At 48.8% G+C, this 20,504-nt stretch overlaps 1 protein-coding gene across 3 annotated transcripts; it reads left to right on the top strand.

Moving 5' to 3' along the window:
- Window positions 1-231: 231 nt before the first annotated feature.
- LOC115290077 (interleukin-1 receptor antagonist protein) lies at window positions 232-14,647 on the top strand. Of its 3 annotated transcripts, none has more exons than XM_029937782.1 (5): window positions 232-328; window positions 8,963-9,014; window positions 10,916-11,004; window positions 12,115-12,227; window positions 13,334-14,647. In XM_029937782.1, exons 1-5 carry the CDS (start codon window positions 319-321, stop codon window positions 13,547-13,549), a joined length of 480 nt encoding a protein of 159 aa, XP_029793642.1. In that variant the 5' UTR covers window positions 232-318; the 3' UTR covers window positions 13,550-14,647. The 3 variants fall into 3 exon arrangements, with proteins under 3 accessions (XP_029793642.1, XP_029793643.1, XP_029793641.1); XM_029937783.1 differs by lacking the exon at window positions 232-328 and adding an exon at window positions 8,784-8,820; XM_029937781.1 differs by lacking the exon at window positions 232-328 and having other exon boundaries at window positions 8,855-9,014.
- The last annotated feature ends 5,857 nt before the right edge of the window (window positions 14,648-20,504 follow it).

Below are 20,504 nucleotides of genomic sequence, written 5' to 3'. Positions count from 1 at the left end.
GGGTGCACACAAACTCACTAATCCCACTAGGTGCCTCACATGGAACCTCTGGTTTTACAGAGATAAGAACCTGTTTGGCTCCTGTTAGCCTGAGTCACCCTTTGGGAAGCTGGGCCTGGCGAGCCCTGCCTGGGTGTGTAGGAGGCTGCGGTGGCTCTTCCTCTTCCTCTCCTCAGGTAATCCGGAAGGAAGGAGCAGCTCCACCCTGGGAGGTGCTGGTAGCACAGGTACTGCTCGGTGCTTCTCTTTTCTGCAGCTTAGTCTGGAGCCAGAGGCTGGAAGGTCTCAGAAGACCTCATATGCTACCAGGCCCTCCCCATGGCATCAGGTAAGCTCCTTCCACTCTTATTTTTCCATCTTAAAATGGGGAGAAAAATATCTGCCATTGGTGTTTACTGAGGACAGGCTTCCAGGGGAATGTCAAGGGCATGTAGCTCCAGGCCCATGTTAAAGACTTGGCCTAGGTGGAGATGATAGCAGGCCATACACATACACTGAGGTGGGGGTGGCGAGCCCGATGCCCGTCCGGCCAGTGGGCGCAGAGGAGCACGTCTACTGTGAGGAAAACCATGGTGCTGTTAAATTCTATCGGTCATTTCTCACTGTTGATAAAGATATAGAAACTGGAGAAGTATTTCTGTCAAATGAGCGAGAGAACAGTGTGAACTCAATGAGAAATACTAACAGAAGCAGGCACTAGGTTACGAGAGCAGACGGGTAATACCAAAGGGGAGGGACTGTGAATTAGTGGCCACTACTGACTGGTCACAGCAGCCAGTTGTCCCGTGAGAATGCAGGCCCAGGTGGCCCGAACATCTCATTTACCGGGAGCAGTCCGTTATTCTGATTTCCTGAGGTAGTATTTTGATTAAATAAAACAATAACGTGAGCAAAGGAAATACTCAGCCTATGGGCTACTGGTTTGCAATCTCTGTTTAAGATCTATGTGGGGGCAGAGAAAAGATCTTAAAACTGGGTTCTGAAGACCTACCTTCTAATTCTGTGTTTGGCCTCTATTGGCCTCTATTTCTCCTTTCTGGGTCTCACTCTTCTTAGGTCAAGAGGAGGCAGGCAAAGTCTCAGGGTGTCCCGGGTACAGTAAGAGCCAATCCTTCCATGGCCTTACTATGAGCCAGGCGCTCTGCTGAGCTGTTTACATGGCCGGTCTCTTCTAATCCTCACAACAACCCTAGGAGGAAGCACTATGATTGTTCACAGTTTCAGAAGTGGGAACCTGGACACAGAGAGGTTAAGTAATTTGCCCAAGGCCAGACAGCTGCTCACAAGGGGCAGAGTGGGGCTCTGCTGCAGACAGTCTGTCTCTAAATTGCCGTATTGTGCTCTAGGGGTGCAGAGATGGAGTGAGGTCATGGAGGGAGAAGTGCTTTGGAAACTGTAAGCAGCTTTTCCAAGGGCAGCAAAGCCTCCTCTTCGGAGGAGGCGAGGCAGTCTCCAGTGGCATGTGTGAGAATGTTAGCCCACGGTCTTATGTATCTTTCAAATGGGTAAAGGGGGTGCCACTCCCGGAATCGGATAATGATATGACGTGAGGAAACCACTATACTTAAAAATGGTTCATTCCGAAATATTTTATTATTTTTTAAGTTTATTAATTTTGAAAGAGACAGAGAAAGAGAGAGAGCATGTGTGCAAATAGAGGAAGGGCAGAGAGGGAAACAGAAGATCTGAAGTGGGCTCTGTGATGACAGCAGAGAGCCTGATGCGGGGCTCGAACTCAGGAACCGTAAGATCATGCTGTGAGCCGAAACCAAGCATCAGACGCTTAACCAACTAAGCCACCCAGGTGCCCCTATTATTTTTTAAAAAAATGTTTATTTATTTATTTTGAGACAGAGAGAGAGAGAGAGAGAGAGAGAGAGAGAGAGAGAGAGAGAGAGAGGAAGAGAAAGCAGGGGAGGGGCAGAGGGAGAGAGAGAGAGAGATCCCAAGCAGCCTCCCCTCTGTCATTGCCAAGCCAGACATTAGGCTTGATCTCATGAGTCGTGAAATCATGACCTGAGCCAAAATCAAGAGTTGGAGGTTCAACCAACTGAACTACCCAGGCACCCCCCCCCCCCGAAATATTTTACAGTGGCACATAGTAGGTACTGAGTAAGTTCAAGTTCAGGAGATGAGTGTGTGTGAGCCCAGTGAAGACACCGTGTTTTCTGGAAGGCCAGGAACATGGGAGGAGCTGTTGTTGTCCAGGAGAGAACAGGGCTCTGAAAAGAGAGATCATGAAGAGATTTGTGGTTTGCCTAAAGAACTGGGAAGTCCAAGGCAGAGGAGCAAGGGTGAAGGTGGGTGTGTGCTTGGGACACATCCCCTACCTCGCCCGACCTCTGCTTCTTCTCTAACACTCCTGACCATACCACTAATATGTGTGAAGAAGGCTGGGCAGGAGGATGAGGAGGTGAAAGCGAAGGTAGTAATAGTGAAAGGGTAAATCCTCTGTGCAACCTGCATTTGATAACAATTTTAAGCCACTTTATGTTGACATATCTTGATTTACGTGGTTGGAGGAAATAAAATGTGAAAGGCTAAATTAAAAATTAACTTGATCAGACGGGGAGTGGTTGATCAATACTGTATCTGAATGGTCTCTTTTCCTGAGTGGAAGATTCAGTAAGGTTTTTGGTTCTTGTGTGCTTCATCTACATATCTACATCTTTAATAAAATGGACCACATCTTTGGGGCGCCTGGGTGGCTCAGTCAGTTGAGCTTCTGACTTCGGCTCAGGTCATGATCTCATGGTTCGTGGGTTCCAGCCCTGCATCAGGTTCTGTGCTGACAGCTAGCTCAAAGCCTAAAGCTTGTCTTCAGATTCTGTATCTCCCTCTCTCTCTGCCCCTCCACTGCTTGCACTCTGTCTCTGTCTCTCAAAAATAAATAAGTGTTAAACATTTTTTAAAAAGTGGACCACATCTCTGCTATGCAAGACACAATGATTAGCAGTTAACTGTGCCTACAATTTGCGATTCTAGCCACCAGCCGGTATGAGCACCTTTTAAGGACTTCATATTATAGGGTGACCAATCATTTCAGTTTTCCAGGGGGCTGAGGGACTTCCCAGGACGCTGGACTTTCAGGACTAACACTTGGAAAGTCCTGGAAAAACCAGGGCAATTGGCCACTCTAGTTCAAAACCAGGTAAATAGCTTTTTCTCTTTAACCTCTGTGAGGTCTTAGAATCATCCTGTCCTTACTACCAAAAAACAAACAAACTCCGAAAATTTCCAGGCAATTGTGGAATAAATTGTTGCTCTAGAGATGTCAGTTCAAACCAAAAGGAACACCATAGGAACAAATACAATACTTGCTCCTTTAACTGTGCAATGAAGTAGAGAGGAAAGAGGTCAGCTGTTTTTTGGTAGGACTGCACCGTAAGAAAGAATATAAGAATTGAGTTCAAATTCTGCCTCTGCCACGATCTTGGGCAAGTGATTTAATCTTCCTGTGCCTCAATTGTTTATACTACAAAGTGAGTATAAATATATACCCATCTTGAAAGTGGGTCTAAATATATCCATCCTGCACAGCCCAGTTATGGGGACTCAGAGAGATCCATATGAAAGAATACAACACACAGCCTGAAGCACAGTAAGTAAGAAACACAGCTGTGCCCTCCCCCATCTGCAGGTTCCTGTCCCTTCCCCTTCCATCTGCCAGCGGACAAGCTAGCTGCCTTACAAAGCTAGTCATCACAGCCAAGAAGGCAAGAGCAAACATGTCCATCTAGAAGCACAAGATAACTAGACAAATAATGGTTTCAGTGCAGATTCCTATCAAACTCAGAAATTGCTGGAGCCAAAAACACATCTTGGAAGACTTTGAAACGTACAGAAGATTCAAGGTAAGTTTCCCATGTAGACCTAGGAGGAGAACAAGCTTCCTGTGAAGCAGTGATTAATAACAGTTGACACTATATACAATCTCCTGACCACCCTACACAGCCCAGGAGGGCATATGGGTCACCCTGACGGCTGTAGCTTGTTGGGCAAAGATACCCAGGAGAACATCTGTGTCCAAAGCAGGCCTGCTGCTGTAGAGAGCTTCTAATAAGCTTCCGGATTTTCTAAAAATTGACTTGGGTAGGTGGAAACTGACAAAGAGAAGACATGAGACACACTTGTGCCTCCTCCTGTTTGTACAAATATGTTTACTCATCTCTTGGAAAGAGTAACCAGAGACTTTGCACCGTGATCTTTAGTAAAATTTTCCTAAGTTTGGACAACAGCACTACGTCTGTTGTGTGCTGTGTGCTTGGGCACACTCACGTCCTCCAGAGTTCGCTGAACATGAGATTGAGACATTATAATTTAAGGTGTGCATCTGTCCACCCAAAGCTGGCTGCTTATACTTTTACAAATGGTGCTCGCATGACGTAAATGCAGGTAGAGCTGAAAACATTTGCACCGAGATTCACTGCAGTTTCCTGATAAACTGGATTTGTCAGGAGGGATTATTTTCTGCAAGGGGGACATGACCTGTGGGATAGGCCCCTGGGCTGAGGTGGGGAGGGACTAGAGTTAAGAAATAGGACACTTTTCAGTGCCTGGGTGGCTCAGTCTGTTAAGCACCTGACTTGAGCTTAAGTCATGATCTCATGGTGCATGAGTTCGAGCCCATGTTGAGTGAGCCCTGCTTCTCGCTCTCACTCTGCCCCTTGCTTATTGCACCTTCTCTTGAAGATAGAAAGAGAGAGAGAGAAAGGAAGGAAGGAAGGAAGGAAGGAAGGAAGGAAGGAAGAAAGAAATAGGACACTTTCTCTCAAGAAAGATAGGAGAGTCTCTTATCAGCTCTGCCTTCAGCGTTGTCAATGCTGGTGGCTCAAGATTATCCACTGTGGGAGTATTTACACTAGAGAAACAGGCAAATGCTATTAGTGAAAGCTCTTTTGGCAATTCAGCTGTCAACACTCACCAGCACACCATAACCTCTGCCTTCAGGCTCAGTGACACCAAACCACACACCAAGTCTAATCCATCTGTCTACTGGCCCCAGCATTGTCTTAATAAAACAAATCTGACAGTGTCACCCACTGATTCCATTTTCTTTGAGATAAATTCCCTGACCCCAAATGCTGTTCCAACTCCACAGTCCTGAGTAAGAAGACTTAAAAAAATATATACATCCGTGTCTACATCTGGCTTAGGATCAAGCTTCCTGCTGTGATGACTGGCAAAGCTGGCTATCAGACTTATGGAGAGGATAGAATGTATACTTTAGCTCTTGCTGAGAAGGAGGGGTCTCACTAAACCCCCCAGGTCTGGGCTGGGACCCTAGAGGATTAGGAGTGAAAAGAAATGGAACAGTCTGCAGTTATCAAAGCTCCGTTCCAATCATGTCCAGCCTCTTAGGGTTAAGGTCACCGGGGCTGCAGGCACTGCAGCCCCACTGCCCAGAAGTAGCAAATGTGAATCATCTCCAGATAAATACACCTCTAGATAAATTGTCCAGAGCCTCAAAATGATCTCTGCAGTTTTTGATATGCTGCAGGGCCCAGCAGTCAGTAAAAAGCAGTCAGGCATATGCAAGACAACCTGTGCACTAGATAAAACGGACAGCAGAAGGAGACACAGCAGGGAGTCAAATAATGAAGTTATCAGTGCAGCCTTTACAAGAACCATGAATAAATACTGTGTTCAAGGATTTAAAAGACAAGATGGAAACTTTTGGCAGAGAAATAGAAACTATACAAACAAAAAAAAAAAGGAAGCAAATGGAAATCTTAGAACTGAAAGATGTAATTAACTGAAATTGAGAAATAGCTAGCATTTATTGAGTACTGCTTATGTGGATGGAGTTCTAGAGGCATCCACGGGGCCCATAAGCCTGTCTAGTGTCACTCCAAGGACACAGACAGAGCCGGTTTTTCTATTTCCCTTTGAGTGGGCCTTAGTCATTTCTGCTGTCACCAGTGTCTAGCAAGACAGGGTTAGACATGCAGAAGAAGGTGCTAGATAAAATTGTGATGCCTGGACTTCCCGGGGTCCACTACGTAGGTCTGTTATGTGGTCATTAAACTGAATTCAGGAACTGGAGTGAGCGGCCAAGGAGCCAGAACCGAGAATAAGTTTAGTCAGAGATTTCCTGTGGGCAGAAATCATCGGGACACCAACTATTTTGATAAGACGGAACCAAGAGTAGAATTGCGGCCAGAAGCATGAGGGGAGGGAAGGAGCCTTTCATCCCCTCGCTCCTATCCTCCCCCAGCCCAAAGGGATGAGGGCCTCCCCCTCAGGAGTCCAGCTGGGCATGCAGGGCAGGGCTGACGGGCTCAGGGGCATGGTGACAGACCTCTCCCACTTTACGTGGGGTGACAAAGCAGACGCAGTAGCCTTCTATTGTTCGTGTATTTCTTACTTGCTGGGGTCAGGGTTAAATACACCATGTGACAAGGCTTCAATTATTAGGCCCATCTAGTGGATAATGAAACTGTGGCCAAGAAACCTGAGCCTGGGTGGCCTAACTCACAAGTGACGGGAAGACGAAGCCCCAGGCCCCCTGTCTTGTGGGCCCAGCCCTAGGGACTCCTTCTTCTTTACCCAGAAAAGCCTGCCAGGATGCTTCTCGGGCACAGTGGGAAAAGGGCACAGATCCGGCAAAGGTGGAGAACTCAGGGTTCTGTTCTCCAGGAGAACCTGTCTCTTTGAATTTGGGCTGGGGACAGAGGAGCATTTACCCAGCAGCCCCAGGATGGGCGGGACCTTGACTTGGAGCACTGAAAGCAGGCGGTCTAGACAGGGCCTCTCGGCCTCCCCTGGGCAAGTCACTTCTCTCCAGTCTTCAAGGGTGTTTTTCAAGGGATGTTGATGTAACATTGAGGCAAGTCGGAGAGGGCTTATCCCAGTGGCAGTTAGCTACCTTCCATCTCAGGAGAGGTGCTGACCACGTTTATGAAACTGATGATTTCAAAGTGTTCCAGAAACTGTATCCCACATGTCTGCAAATGCCGCAAGAGGGAAATAATCAAAGAGGTTCTTACACATCACCCTCTTCAGCCAGCCCTCCCCCAAACAAACAAAACTCCCCTTTGGCCTTCCAAGGTAGATACTGTTTCTTGCATATGTTTCAAAGGTGAATGTCGCCCTCAAGGTCACTTACCTTGTGAGAACAGAGGGAACACGTACATGCCACTCTGTCCCTCAAAGTAATCACTCAGGGAGGTGATACAGTTTTTGCAAAAATGTCCCACTTGCTGTGAAGGACTTGAGGAGCCTCCCTTTTAAAAAAAAGTTTTAGTTGAGGTATCATTGACATATGACATTAATTAGTCACAGGTGTACAACATAGTGATTCACCCATCAGCTTGTATCTTCTGTGATCTACTCTCTTAGCAACTTTCAGATATAAAGTGTAGCCTTCCTCCTTGAAGGATTTTACTTTCATCTGGACACAGATGCTGATTTGTTGGTTGAGAATATTTATTGGCTGATCTCATCAAGATCAGCTGCTGTAACAGGATGGGCCCTGGCTAGGAGTCTGAAGACCTGAATTCCTGGCCTATCTTTGCCACTGTGTGGCCTTGAGCACGTCCCTTTCCCTCTCTGGGTCTTTCTTAGTGTTCTTCAAAACAATGGTAGGGTAACATAGGAGGGCTGCCAAGCTCCCATCCAATTCTCCAATTCTGCGTCTATGCTTCTGCATTAGCATTGCATGCTTTGATCCTGTGGAAGCCCTGTCCATGTTTTCCTTATTCATAAATGGGAGACTGCATACCTTTCCCTAACTTCTAGAATGTGGTAAGGAAAGAAGTTAATGCTTATTAGTGCTCACTGCAGCCTAGAACTTTCCCCTACTTCTTCCTTTCCTATCCCTTCCCTCTTCCCTCCTTTTTCCCCTTTCTTCCTTCTTTTCTTCCTTCCTTCCTTCTGTCATTCCTTCCTTCCTTCCTTCCTTCCTTCCTTCCTTCCTTCCTTCCTTCCTTCCTTCCTTCCTTCCTTCCTCCTTCTCTCCCTTCCTCCCTCCTTTTCACCCATGAGGAAGACATGATCAGTCCCATTCTGGGCATGAGAAGACAGAGACAGAGCCCCAAATAAGTGAAATGACTTGTTCCAGGTCACACGGGTAGCAAATGACAAGTGACAGAGGTGAAATTTGGATCCATTTTTCTCCAAGTGCTGGATTGGCCCCACTTCCCCAAGACAATAACTTTAAAGGCATGGATAGGAGTAGGGCAGGCTTCAAAGCACCCCTCAGGAAGTTTACACTGCAGCAGGAGGCCAGCAAACCAAGCCAAACCCGGCCACCACCCGGTTTTGTAAATAAAGTTGTATCGGAACACCATCAGCTTGGTCAATTACAGATCTCCTCTACTACTGTTTATGTTACGATAGCTGACGTGAGTAATCATGACAGAGACAGACCCTAAAATATTTACTATCTGGTCCTTTACAGAACGTTTGCTAGTCCCTGGTCCAGAGTCCGGCAAGGGTGCACGTCCTTCAAAGAACACAAAGTGACGTGAGACCATCTTGGGTGCTGAGGAACTCTTCACTTAGTTTACTAGGAATGGAGGACTTTTCTGCTTAAATCTATTTTTTACAAAGTCAACAGACAGTCTCAGGATACCTGTCAGGGAGATGAGGGAGTTCAGTTTCCATTGTGCTCTTCTTCCCAGGAACTCAGTGAGGGGGAAACAGAGATCTCAATTTTGGGGAAATTGCACAGGGGAAAAGGGGAGGGAATCAGTTACAACACTCCCGTTGCGACACTCAGCACGGTTGAAAGTGACAACAACAAGAGTTTCTCATTTTGGAAATGTGAGGGCATTTCCGTTTCTCAGAGCGGGACAGGGCGGCAACGACCTGCTTTGGGTGAGTGACTATTTTCTTTATAAGCAGCTACTCAGGGCTTGAAATGGCAGTGTCCCACTGCCTCGCCGTGGCCACAGAATGGAAATCTGCAGATGTCCCTTCAGTTACCTGATCTCTTTCCTCCTTTTCCTGTTCCATTCAGAGACAGCCTGCCATCCCCTGGGGAAGAGGCATTGCAGGATGCAAGCCTTCAGGTAAGACTGCTTCTGCAGAGGTGGGGTGCATGGACGAGAAAGTGAGGCCATCACAGCCGTTGGGGGCCGTTGGCCTCCGCAGCATCTGGAAATTGGGTTTGGACTGCAAAGAGGTGACAGTTATTCAGGAAAGGGGAGTCACATGCGTGGTCTTCAGGGCTTGTATTTCAGAGTAACTTGGCCGCAGGCCTGGTTTCTTTCCCAGACACTCTGGTGACTCTGCGAGTGACAGACAGGGGCCAAGGGGCCATGCTGAGGCTCTTTCCTGGGCAAAGAAGCAGACAGAGTCACGGTGGGCAGAGGATGGCCCAGAGTTCCAGCCTGCTGGCTAGTTCTGCAGCTCCATATTGACATGGGGGAGGATCCTGCTCCTCTGGGGCCTCAATTTCTTCACCTGTGACATGGGGTTAACGACAACCCCCTGCTTGCCTTCCTAAGTTGTGAAAGTGCCTGCGATGTTTAAAAATTGGGCCAGGAGTTTTGTGAGATGTCACCAACACTGTAGTAATAGTAACAGGCTGTGAGGCTGTCCACATGCGCCCTCTGTCCTGTGACATCCCAGGACTGAGCCTTGTCAGGGTGACTTCACCCTCAAACTGAGTTTCTGTGACTTGAGGCTGCAGTTCACGATTCTGTGCATGTCTGTGTATGTGTGTACAGGCCTGTGTGTGTGCCTCTGGGGCAAGGCCTTCCCCTTTCCAGACATGGAAACTGCTTCACCAGATTTGTCTCTGCCTCCACCTACTGCCTGCAAGCTCCAGGAGATTCCCCAAGAGGTCTCTAGTAGGGGACTCATCCGGGAACTATGGATAATCTCAGGAGGTCAAGTCCTCACATGTGCAAAGACCTTTACAGTCTGTCCAACCATCCCTCACTGACCTCATGAGCTCCCCAAGGTCACCTGATGAAATTGGTGGTTTTAGCCACACTTCACTTGAGAGGAGATGAGGCACAGGTCCAAGGTCACATGGTAGGCAGCAGGGAATGGAGGCTCTGCAAGCCCTGCTCTCAGCCCTGGACCAAAAGGAAAAGACTGGGAGTCCCTGGGTGAGCTGGAGGGGAAGCTCGTTCCCAGGGAACGCTGCCCCTGCCCGGCCCAGAGCAGCCACTGGCTGGTGGAGGACAGGCTCTGGGAACAGACTCTCACGGTCTAAGGCTCAGAGTGAATTAGCCACAAGCTGCCGTGTCCCCTGGAGCTGCTGCGATGGCCACTAGTCTCGGACAACTCTTTAAATTTATATGTAAATTAATAAAAATTAAACTGACTTTAAAATTCAGTTTCTCAGTCCCACCACGTTTCAAGAGCGCAATAGCCAGATGTGGCTGGTGGCTACCATATTGGACAGGGTAGCTATAGAACACTTCTGCACCTGGAAACTCTTGTTGGATGGTGCTGCTCCAGAGCACGTTTTGCTGAAGTAGAAGGTGTCTGCTCTGGGAATCGGAGGATGAGGAGCAAGTGAGGAGAGGGATAGAATGTGGGTGCACATTGGGGCGCCTAGGTGGCTCAGTCCACTGAATGTCTGACATCAGCTCAGGTCATGATCTCATGGCTCGTAAGTTCGAACCCTGCATCGGGCTCTGTGCTGACAGCTCAGAGCCTGGAGCCTGCTGTGGTTTCTGTCTCTCTCTGCTCCTCCCTTGCTCACACTGTCTCTCTGAAAAATAAATACACATTAAGAAAAAAAAGAATGTGATGTGGGTACACTGCTTTCCAGCTATGGGAGTTGGATCTGCTCCTTAATCAGTGGTGACCTCAGTCTCTCCTCCATGCCATGGGTGTACAGAAATCCCACACCCCTGGCAGAAAGTTGAATGTGGACTCAGTGAGCTCTGCGGCACACAGGAAGGGCTGGGCACACAGAGGCTGTTTACAGTAGCTCGGTCCTTTTGCATTCCAGAATCTGGGATGTTAACCAGAAGACCTTCTACCTAAGGAATAACCAATTAGTTGCTGGATACTTGCAAGGACCAAATTCCAAATTAGAAGGTGAGTGGTTGCCAAGAAAGTGGATGTTGTGTGGGTACCGGGTCACTTTGCCCTAGAGTCTCCACCCTGTCCCCCCAAAACTTTAGTTTTGAAGCCCTAATCTTCATTGGGTCTTCGCGGCTAAGTTGGAAGCTGGGGGAGACCTGGCCACTAGGGGGTACACTTGAGGACAGCCTCAAGAAGGAGGGAGGGGTAGAGCCTGGGTCTGGAGCCCCCACCAACTGGCCACAGCTGGCAGGGATAAGGCACAGAAGGTAAGACGGACCCTTTCCCTCTGGGACTCTTAAGCCTCCCATGTTCCTATGTTGTTCAAACCCTAACTACCACCCAAAATGAATACACCATACCTAAGGCTGGTTATGTCCCTTATTCAGGGACACCACACTCGGCCATGTTCTGGTCTGTGCTCTAAACAAGCTGCATGAGCATGGGCGGGCTTCCCCCTCTCCCCCCACATCAGTTTTCCCTTTAGTAAAATGAGGCCAGTATTAAGGCATGATGGGAGATTCTTTCAGCCCTAGCCTTCTGGATGCTTTCACGTCTCCGTGGGCTGACTTGGTGCTATAGAATGGCAAGATCTGATCTCCCTCTTTCCACCTTGCCCCGTCCCCTCCCTCTTGGCCCCCCTGCCTCACTCTGAGGCATGTGAGGCATGCCTTTCCCGTCCTTCTGTGAATTCTCCTAACAAACATGCTGGAGAACAGAAAGGCTGAGACTTTCACTGCTATGTGAGGGCTCAGAGACCGCTGAGGGTAAGAGGCAGGTTCAAAGGCCCCCAGGTTCCTGTAGACCAAGGCCTGGAGCCCATTCTGTGCCATTTTCCATTCCCATAGGCAGCAGACTTGGTGACCTGGCACACGGGAATCCTGGGGAGAACGAGAGATAGAAACCATGTGGCGCAGAATCTAGACCACTTGGTCCTTGAGGAGTAACTGGATAAGGAGCTTGGTTTGATCTGCTGTTTGACTCAGACCAGGAAGATGGGGCTTCACTGTCCTTCTAATCTTAGGGTTTTAGTTGCTTTGGGGGGAGACAGAAAACTCTCCTGGGAGAGTCCAGGCTGCCTCCTGTTCTCCCTACAACCTGACCCTCCTCTGTGCTCTTCCCCAGAAAAGTTAAACGTGGTACCCGTCGAGCCTGGTGCCCTGTTCCTGGGGATCCAAGGGGGAAAGCTCTGCCTGGCCTGTGTCGGGTCTGGTGACGAGACCAGGCTCCAGCTGGAGGTAAGGACCTGTCTCAGAAGATAAGCACCCCAAACCTGGTGGCTGGAACCACCGTAATGTGTTCTTTCTCGGGACTCCATGGGCCGATTAGGGGGGCTCAGCCGGGTGGTTCCCCTCCTGCAGCTATACCCGGCAGAGAGCTCTGCTGGCGCTGGGCATCTGGATCGTTTCTCACCCTCCAGCCTCCTGTTTCAGGTGCTCTCCTGGAGCTCGGTTGCCAGCTTGGGCTTCCCTACAGCATGCCTGCTGGCTTCCTGGAGGGATTATTCCAAAGTGACAAGGCTCAGTGCCATGCTTATCAACCCCCTGCTTGCTTACCACTAATGTCCCGTTGTCTGAAGCCCGTCATGTGGCTAAGTCTCGTCTCAGGAAGGGAGGGGCCCAGGAAGAATGGTATATTTGGGGGCCTCATTCTCTGTGTGCTACTCTTGCCTGAGGGCCCCCAACCCACTTAGACGTGCCATCTTCCAGTGAAACCAAGCTTCAGGACCCTTCTCTTCTAATTCTTATCTACTCAAATCCATGAGTTGGCATCTATTCAGGGCCCTGTATTTCTTGATCCCTGCAATATTAATGGGCTGCCAGCCCTGGGAAAAGATAGCTTTGTCTTAGGTGCTTGTTGGACAAGATCTTAATCCAATGTGAATGGCTGTAAGCATGGCACTGTCCCTTGCCCCCACCAGTGGATAGAGGCATTCTTTACTCTGTGTGGCATAAAGATGACATGATGTCATATGCACTGGGTCAAATGGACAGTGATACTCTCTGCCCACCTTCTTCTCCACACCCTCTTGGGCATAAACCCTGACAGAGCACTGGCCTCCACATGCGCTGGCCTCTGCTGATGGTTCCATGTGTTTACCAAACTTATTGGCCCATGGATAGAGTGGCCAGATCTTTCAAAGTCAAGGCGTAACAATGGGACAGTTTCTGGGTCACTGCTGTCGGAAGAGATGTAGGACAAGTGACTTCCTGCAGTGGTCCCAGGTCAGTGTTTCTCCAGCACTTGCTCTGGACCAGCCAGAGGCCATGTCATGGTGAGGAGAGTGAGGCAGCTCAGGGCCTCCATGCCTCCCGGTTCTCACTGCGCATATCTTGGCTTCCAGGCAGTTAACATCACTGACCTGAGCAAGAACAAGGAGCAAGATAAGCGCTTCGCCTTCATCCGCTCAGACAGCGGCCTCATCACCAGCTTCGAGTCTGCTGCCTGCCCCGGCTGGTTCCTCTGCACATCCCTGGAGGCCGACCGGCCCGTCAGCCTCACCAACATGCCCAAAGAGGACATGATGGTCACCAAGTTCTACTTCCAGCCAGACCGTTAGTGTGTCTGTACCTCACTTCCCCCACTCCCATCAATGACTCCAGAAACGTGTCTCCACCCTGCCTGTGGTCTCCTGGCTGTTGTGGGCCTCTGAGGAGCAGCCTTGGTGGGGTGGAGCCTCCAAAGGACGTGCAAGAGCCTTGCTAACAGGCCTCCGTCAGCAGCCTCCTCAGCTAACCAACCTCCATGCTGCCTTCACAGCGGTCTTTCTAAAGTCCAGCTTGAGCCACAGCACTGCTCCAAGCCTTTCAGTGCTGCCTGTGGCTTCCGGACAAAAGCCAGGCGCCTCGGCCAGCTGGGCCCTCTGCTCTCCTCTCCCGGACCCCTCACCCTCCTGCCTTGCCCTGGTGTCCACGTCCCGGATCCCTCCTGCCACTCACTGGCCTGCCCAACCTTGTTTTGCAAGCTGATGCTGTCCCGTGGGGAAAACTTTCAGAGTCTGTGGTAAGACAGAAGATACGGATTTCATCTTTCTTTTATGCCAATTGTGTCCAATTTGAAGGCAAGTCCTTTATGTGGAGACTGTCCTTTCTGGGAGGGGGTAGGGGAGGGTGAAAGCACGTCTCTCGTTTATTCCCCTGTCTTATTTTTGTAACACCTTAACCTAAGAAAATCAAAAGTCGGCATATTTTGTTGGTTCCCGCTATTTTTCTTCCTGTAATGTTCCTGAAGTCTGGAGCCCACTGACCAGGCCCCGGAACCATCTCTACTCCAGAACTTCCACAGCTGCGCACTGTGCTTTCCTCCTCGACCCCTCCATCCAAAGCTCCCAGCCCCCAGGGCGCAGTGCAGAAGCTGCCGCCCTGGTGTTCTTTCCAGGCCTCCTGGGAGGGAGGACTTGTTCTTGGACCATGTGAGCACTTCTGACATTCTGACACTTTGTTGAAAGATGGTTGAGCCTCTCTCTGTCTCCTGCACTAGACTATGAGCTCCCGAGAGCAGGGAGCATGGTCTGTGTGTGTTTCAGGTCCCCACGGGGCTGAGCACACGGCCTGGCCCTTAGCAGGTGCTCAGTGACTATGTGTTGTCCATGTTAAGTGGAAAGTTTTCTACTCCCTGTGACCTAAGCTCTGTTTTACAATAAAATCTTGAGAACTCATCTACTTTGCTGGCTGTGTCTATGGCCTTGCCCAGGTTTGGGGCATGGAGAGTGTGGGAAATGGGGAGGCCAACGGGCCTCTCTCACCCCGGGGACTAGGTCTGGTTGCCTCTCTTCTGAGAGTCCTTTCCTCCTTGGGCCTCACTCTTTCTGGATACAGGAGAGCAAATCTCCCGCCCAAGAAGAGGTGTGGCATCACTGTCCACAATAGCCTCCAATAGAAAACAATCCAAACACCCATCACAGCAGAACGAATACATAAATCATGTGTGTTCATACAGCACAGTGCTCGTTGAGCAAGGGGATGAATTGCAGCTGGCTACCTTCAACAAAACAGATGCATCTTACTAGCATGATGTGGGGAACAAGAATCACAAAAGCACGCACAGAGCCTGACTCCATTTACATAAAGCTAAAACGGGCAAAACCCAGCAGTTGTGCGAAGGGATGTGTAGACAGATGGTTCCTATATGCAGAGAAGCAGGGACAGGCTGTGTCAGAAAGCGGGGCTTGGTGGGTGACTCCTGGGAGACAGAGGGTCAGGCAGGGGCACCCAGATACTTTTAGGATCTGGATGACATTCTATTTCTTGGTATGGGTATGTTTAGACAGTTTTCTGTGTGTGTGTGACATTTTGCAGTTTGAAGTCTGAAAAATAAAAAGCCTTGCCCCCCTGGGGTGTGAGAAAAGGAGGGCACTGGGAAATCATGGGGTCAGTAGGTGGAATGTTGAATTTGGCCCCACGTGGTGGGAGTGTAAGACGGTCATCAAACACAGCTCAGTTACTGGGGGGGGGGGGAGGTGAGTGGGCCTCAAGGTCCCTAATCCTGTGCAGGTTCTGCTGACTTCTGGACGTGGTCTTGGGAGTCCTTGAGGGGAGCCCAGCCAGGCCACGAGTCTGCAGTGTGCTTTTGGACAGATCACTTCCCTACTTGGGGCCTGCTGCTCACTTGTTCCCAGAGAGAGTTGACTTAGATGGAGGGTCTGCAAACAGTGCCCCCTGCACTCCTGTCCAAGGCCCGGGAAACAGAATTCCACAAAGCGAGGCCACAAGACGGGGCTCCACTCCTGGAACCCAGCTCTGGCTGAGCCCCCTGTTCCTCTCCACTTCACAAACTGGACTTCACACACAACCTTTGGAAGAGGAGATTTCATTGCTAAAAACAAACTGAATTAAACAGGTTAAAACACAACCAATTAGAGAAAATCTTTAAGATACTGTCTAGATCTTGGCTCTGGCTCCTCTGAGGAGGTCACCCTCATGTCACCTTTCTCTTCCTCGTGTGTAAGGTGGAAGTAGCCACACCTGCTCCCCGGGGACAACACAGGGACGAAATGAGATGGTATGGGTGCTATGCTGTGTGTCAGAAAAGGCTGCATGTGGCTGATAGATTTTCAGCCCTGATAAGGGGGAAGTTCAAGGCTTAATGATAACAATAGCAGTGACACTTGTGAGGCCCTGCAGCCACCTTGCCCTCCTATTACACAGGGTAAACCTGAGGCTCAGACACTTTGTATGATTAGGTCAAGCAGCTGCTGTGGGTAAGAGGCGAGGCAGTGGATGGTCATGCTTGTGAGCGTGGAGTTTCCTGGCTCTCCTGTGAGCAACGTGTACTCACGGAGAAGTTTGCTAATGCCTTGAAGCATCAGTTTCCTCATCTCTAAATGCAGGTAATTGCTAATGCACAGAGCTGCCTTCTCGCATTCAATCTTTGCAATATTACCATGGTAGTGTGGTTACTATGATTAGTTTGCAAGAGTCAGTGCTCAAGGGAATCTGCTTTAAAGCTTCATTGCTCTCAGTGTGGTATACAGACCAGCAGCAGCATTTGGGAATTAAAATGCAGAGCCCCAGGCCCTGTTCTAGACTTACTGACTTAGGATCTTCATCTTCAGCAAGTCTCCAGGGGAGTCAATGCAGGTTAAAGTTTAAGAAGGTCTGCTTCAGGGCGCCTGGGTGACTCAGTCAGCTAAGCGTCTGATTCTTGATTTTGGCTCAGGTCATGATCTCACAGTTCATGAGATCAAGCCTTGATTCTGGCTCTGTGCCGACAGCGCAGAGCCTGCTTCGGATTCTCTCTCTCTCTCTCTCTCTCTCTCTCTCTCTCTCTCTCTCTCAGCCCCTCACTCCCACATGTTCTCTTTCTCAAAATAAATAAACTTTAAAAAAAAAAAGGTCTGCTTCAAAGTGTAGCACTTATGCAGTGTATAAACTCAGGCATATTTGTTAAACTGGGTCTCATTAATTCTAAACCCAACCCATGTCTTCAACGTCCCTCCCACTAGATCACTGCCGATACCAAAAACTCCCCTCTTAACATCTCCTTACTCTGGCTTCAAGTGTTCTTTAATGGAGAAAAAGCTTTAAGCTCTTTCCATCCTAAGCATCAGCTCCACACATGCAGGGATTTTCATCTGTTTTGTTCGATGATGTATCCCAAGTACCTAGATCAACACTTGCAATGTAGTAGGTGTCCAATAAATAATGGATGAATAAACGAATTGGCCATTGATATATCCATTGGAATTAATGTATTAAAGGGTCTGAAAATTTGAGAAGACAGGGAACTTAGGCCAGGGAAGTTTTGAAAGAGGCCTAAAGAAACGGAAAAGACCAGGGTGTTTCATGTTCCATGGATGTGGGAGCTCAGCACGGAAAAAGAAATGACCACAAGGTGGCAGCACACACAGGCTTTTACTATGATGCAATAGGACAGGTGTGCTTCCTCAGAGAAGTCTGTCCAGAGACTAGTCAGTGGCTACTAGTCAGTGCTGCTTAGGAGGAGAGGCAGGCATGGGGACTTGGGGGAGAGGAGTCGCATGTGTCTAGGTGATGTCACTCGGCAGCACAGCGAGGAGTTTCTGGGTCAGAGAGCTCCAAAGCACAGCAGCAGCGTGGGCTCTTTATGGCCTGGGACTTATCCATGGCTAGCAGATGTTGGGAATCGTTTTGCGGGGTATGCAAAGCAGGCAGGCGCTAACTGGCTAAAAATCTGCTTATTTGGGTGATGTTTAAAACACTTAGTTGTGGAAACATTTGAGTTAGGCCTCAGATGGGCTTTTGAGCTAACAGGTCTCAGCTGCTGTGAAGAAATCAACCACTTGTGGGCCAGCATGCAGAGGCCACCTTTGGCGTATTTACATGACACAGGGCTTGGGACGTGGCTCAGGAAAGGCAGGCCTGGGCAGCCTGTTAAAGTGACAATTTTGTGCAAGTAGGAGACAGTCCGGGTGGCAGGGAGGTGGGGGGGGGGGCGCAGGGGGACGTGCAGAGCACAAGGAGGGAAGACGGAGAAGCATCTGAGAGGAAGAGGACCTCCTCATGTCAAGGCCTGAGTGCACTCTAAGGCCGCAGCAAGCTCAGAAGAGCTAATTCGAAAATTCGAAACTGAACATCCAGGGCTCCAGTCTTTAAGGCTTTCATAGTTCAGCCAGAATTTCCCTACTGAGGAGCTGGGTGACCTTGGCCAAGCACCATGTCCTCTCTGGGCCTCAGTGTTCTCACTTATAAGCTGAGGGGATTAGATAGATCTGTAGTTCTCATTAGGTTCACCTGTGAAGCCTAACCAAAAATGATGGCAATGCCCGAACCCACCTCCAGAGATTGGTTTGGGCACGCCCAGGTCAACACCCTCTGGACCAGAAGGCTCCTGGGTTCAAGTCCTCCCAGCTGCTCCCTCAGAGGTGGAACACTGCCTAGTGGCATCTCTAAATGCCAAGGACAAATGGTCCTTAACTTCAGAGAAAGGCTCTTTACCTAAGTCAGCACTGTATTTTGAATATATATATATTCAAATGTTTTTATTTCAGTGGAGGGGGGGAGCAGGAGGGAGTACCAGGGAGAGGGGCAGAGGGAGAGAGAGAGAATCCTAAGCAGGCTCCATGCACAGCCTGAGCCTGACGTGGGGCCGATCCTAAATTCCTGGGATCGTGATCTGAGTCGAAGTCAAGAGCTGGGCACTCAAGTGACTGAGCCACCCAAGTACCTCTATTTTGACTATATTTTGAGTTGAAGGAAAAAGGTTTTCTACCTTCTCAGTCTGGTTATGACAGACTTTGAATTTCATTTTTTTGGGCATAAATTATGCCGTAATAGGAGATGTTAAATTGGGGTAAAATTCTTGAAATCTTGGGGAAACCAAATAATTCTGTGTTTTCTCTTCATATAAGTGAAATTCCTAATCACAGTGGCAAATCTTAACATGCTTGATATTAGACCCAACTCTCAAAAAAGTCTGGAGAGATAGTGAAATATATGTGTTTGGGTTCTTATCTGCAGATCTGAGCAAGCCTAAAGAGAGGGACGTTCAACTTTCAAAAGAATGTTTTGCCTCTGGGGCAAGTATGTGGGGGTTAAAACAACATCAACAACAAAAATCCCAAACAAAAAACAGCCTAAAGAAGAGTTTAAGAAATGTCCACCAGAGGTCAGCACTTTACTGAAGATAATCCTATATGCCTGCCTGCCATCTCCACTCTGGAAAGAACTTTGAGAAGATAAATCACCAGTTCAGTTCATGCTCTCAGGCTGGTGAAGGTCCGCTCTTTCGAAAAACTCTCTAAGAAATAGCTGGGATTTCATGCCAAAGGAAGTATATTCTCATCCAACCTATCAAACAAGCTGTAGTTCAGTCCTAATTTGAGTTACTTGCCTCATAGAGTATGTGGAGGGTCTGAATCCTGATAAGGATCCAACAAATGTCTGTTTTCCAAAGGGTGAGGGCTAGATCCTGCCAGGCCTGGCCAGTCACAGTGAAGATCACAGTCTCTGTCCTCAGGCATGAACAGACCTTGGAAACTCTGAAGCTAACTACCCGTCAGGTCCCATTTTGGGGCGCACACTCTATTCCTCAACACCACCTAATTCCTAGTTAACCTTCATATCCAGGCTCCCAGGCAACATTTTCTGTGAAGCCACCAAGGACCGCATGTGCCATCCAGCAGCGACCCACCGTCTTGAAATCTCCACAGACCCTGTGGCTTAGACCTGTGGCCTGCACGGGACTGATGAGGCATGTGTCCTATATGTGTCCAACTGTGTGTGCGTTAACCCTCCCCTGCACGCCTGAAGGTGGGGACTAAGCATTCTGCCATCTCCAGAACACTTAGCCACTTACCTGAAACTGATGAAAATGCATTGCAAACATATTCCAATGTGCATTAATTTCATAGGTGCTTCCCAGTTACTCCTTCCCCTTCTTAGAGCACTCTGCCCCAGAGATCCATCTGATTTGTTTCCTCTTCTTTCCTGAGGCCCTGCACAAATGGCACCTTATCAGATCTTTTCTGCCCCCCCCCCCCCCCCCCATGCTCCTCATCTAAAGGAGAACTCTACCCTCCTCCCCTCCCCACCCTCCCCCTCCAAAGCCACCTTTATCTCCCTTACTAGCTATCTTGGTACCTTGTTTTATTTTCTTTCTGGCAATGATTGCCCAATGACATGTTCTATAACTGCTTGTTTGCTTATTTCATCCATTGTCCTACTGTTTTAAGTTTCATTAAAGTAGAGACATTTCCCCACATCAGTGCCGATGATTATTCATTCAATAGTCTTCAGCAAGCTATTCAACTCTATGTCAGTTCCTGGTGCTGGAGACAATACCCAGAGTGCTCCTGCACAGGCTTGGCCTGGAGTAGAAACCAGTTCAAATATACACACATGATTGGTAGTATTTCATGATTAAAATTTGTATTCCAGCCCTTATCTCCTTTCTTGTGTGTTGCGCTGTGAAACAACAGCGCCTTCTCCTGGGGTAGATATGGGGACCCAAGGATACCACTTGGGCATCTCTATGTCCTTGTTGTAAGAGCCACGAAATCTCAGAGGTGCGATGGAATCATCTGGGAAGAAAAAGAA

Source organism: Suricata suricatta, chromosome 4 (assembly GCF_006229205.1).
Source record: "Suricata suricatta isolate VVHF042 chromosome 4, meerkat_22Aug2017_6uvM2_HiC, whole genome shotgun sequence".
NCBI classification, from domain to species: Eukaryota; Metazoa; Chordata; class Mammalia; order Carnivora; family Herpestidae; genus Suricata; species Suricata suricatta.
The sequence above is the reverse complement of the archived record's forward strand: the minus strand, read 5'-3'. Positions and strand labels throughout refer to the sequence as shown.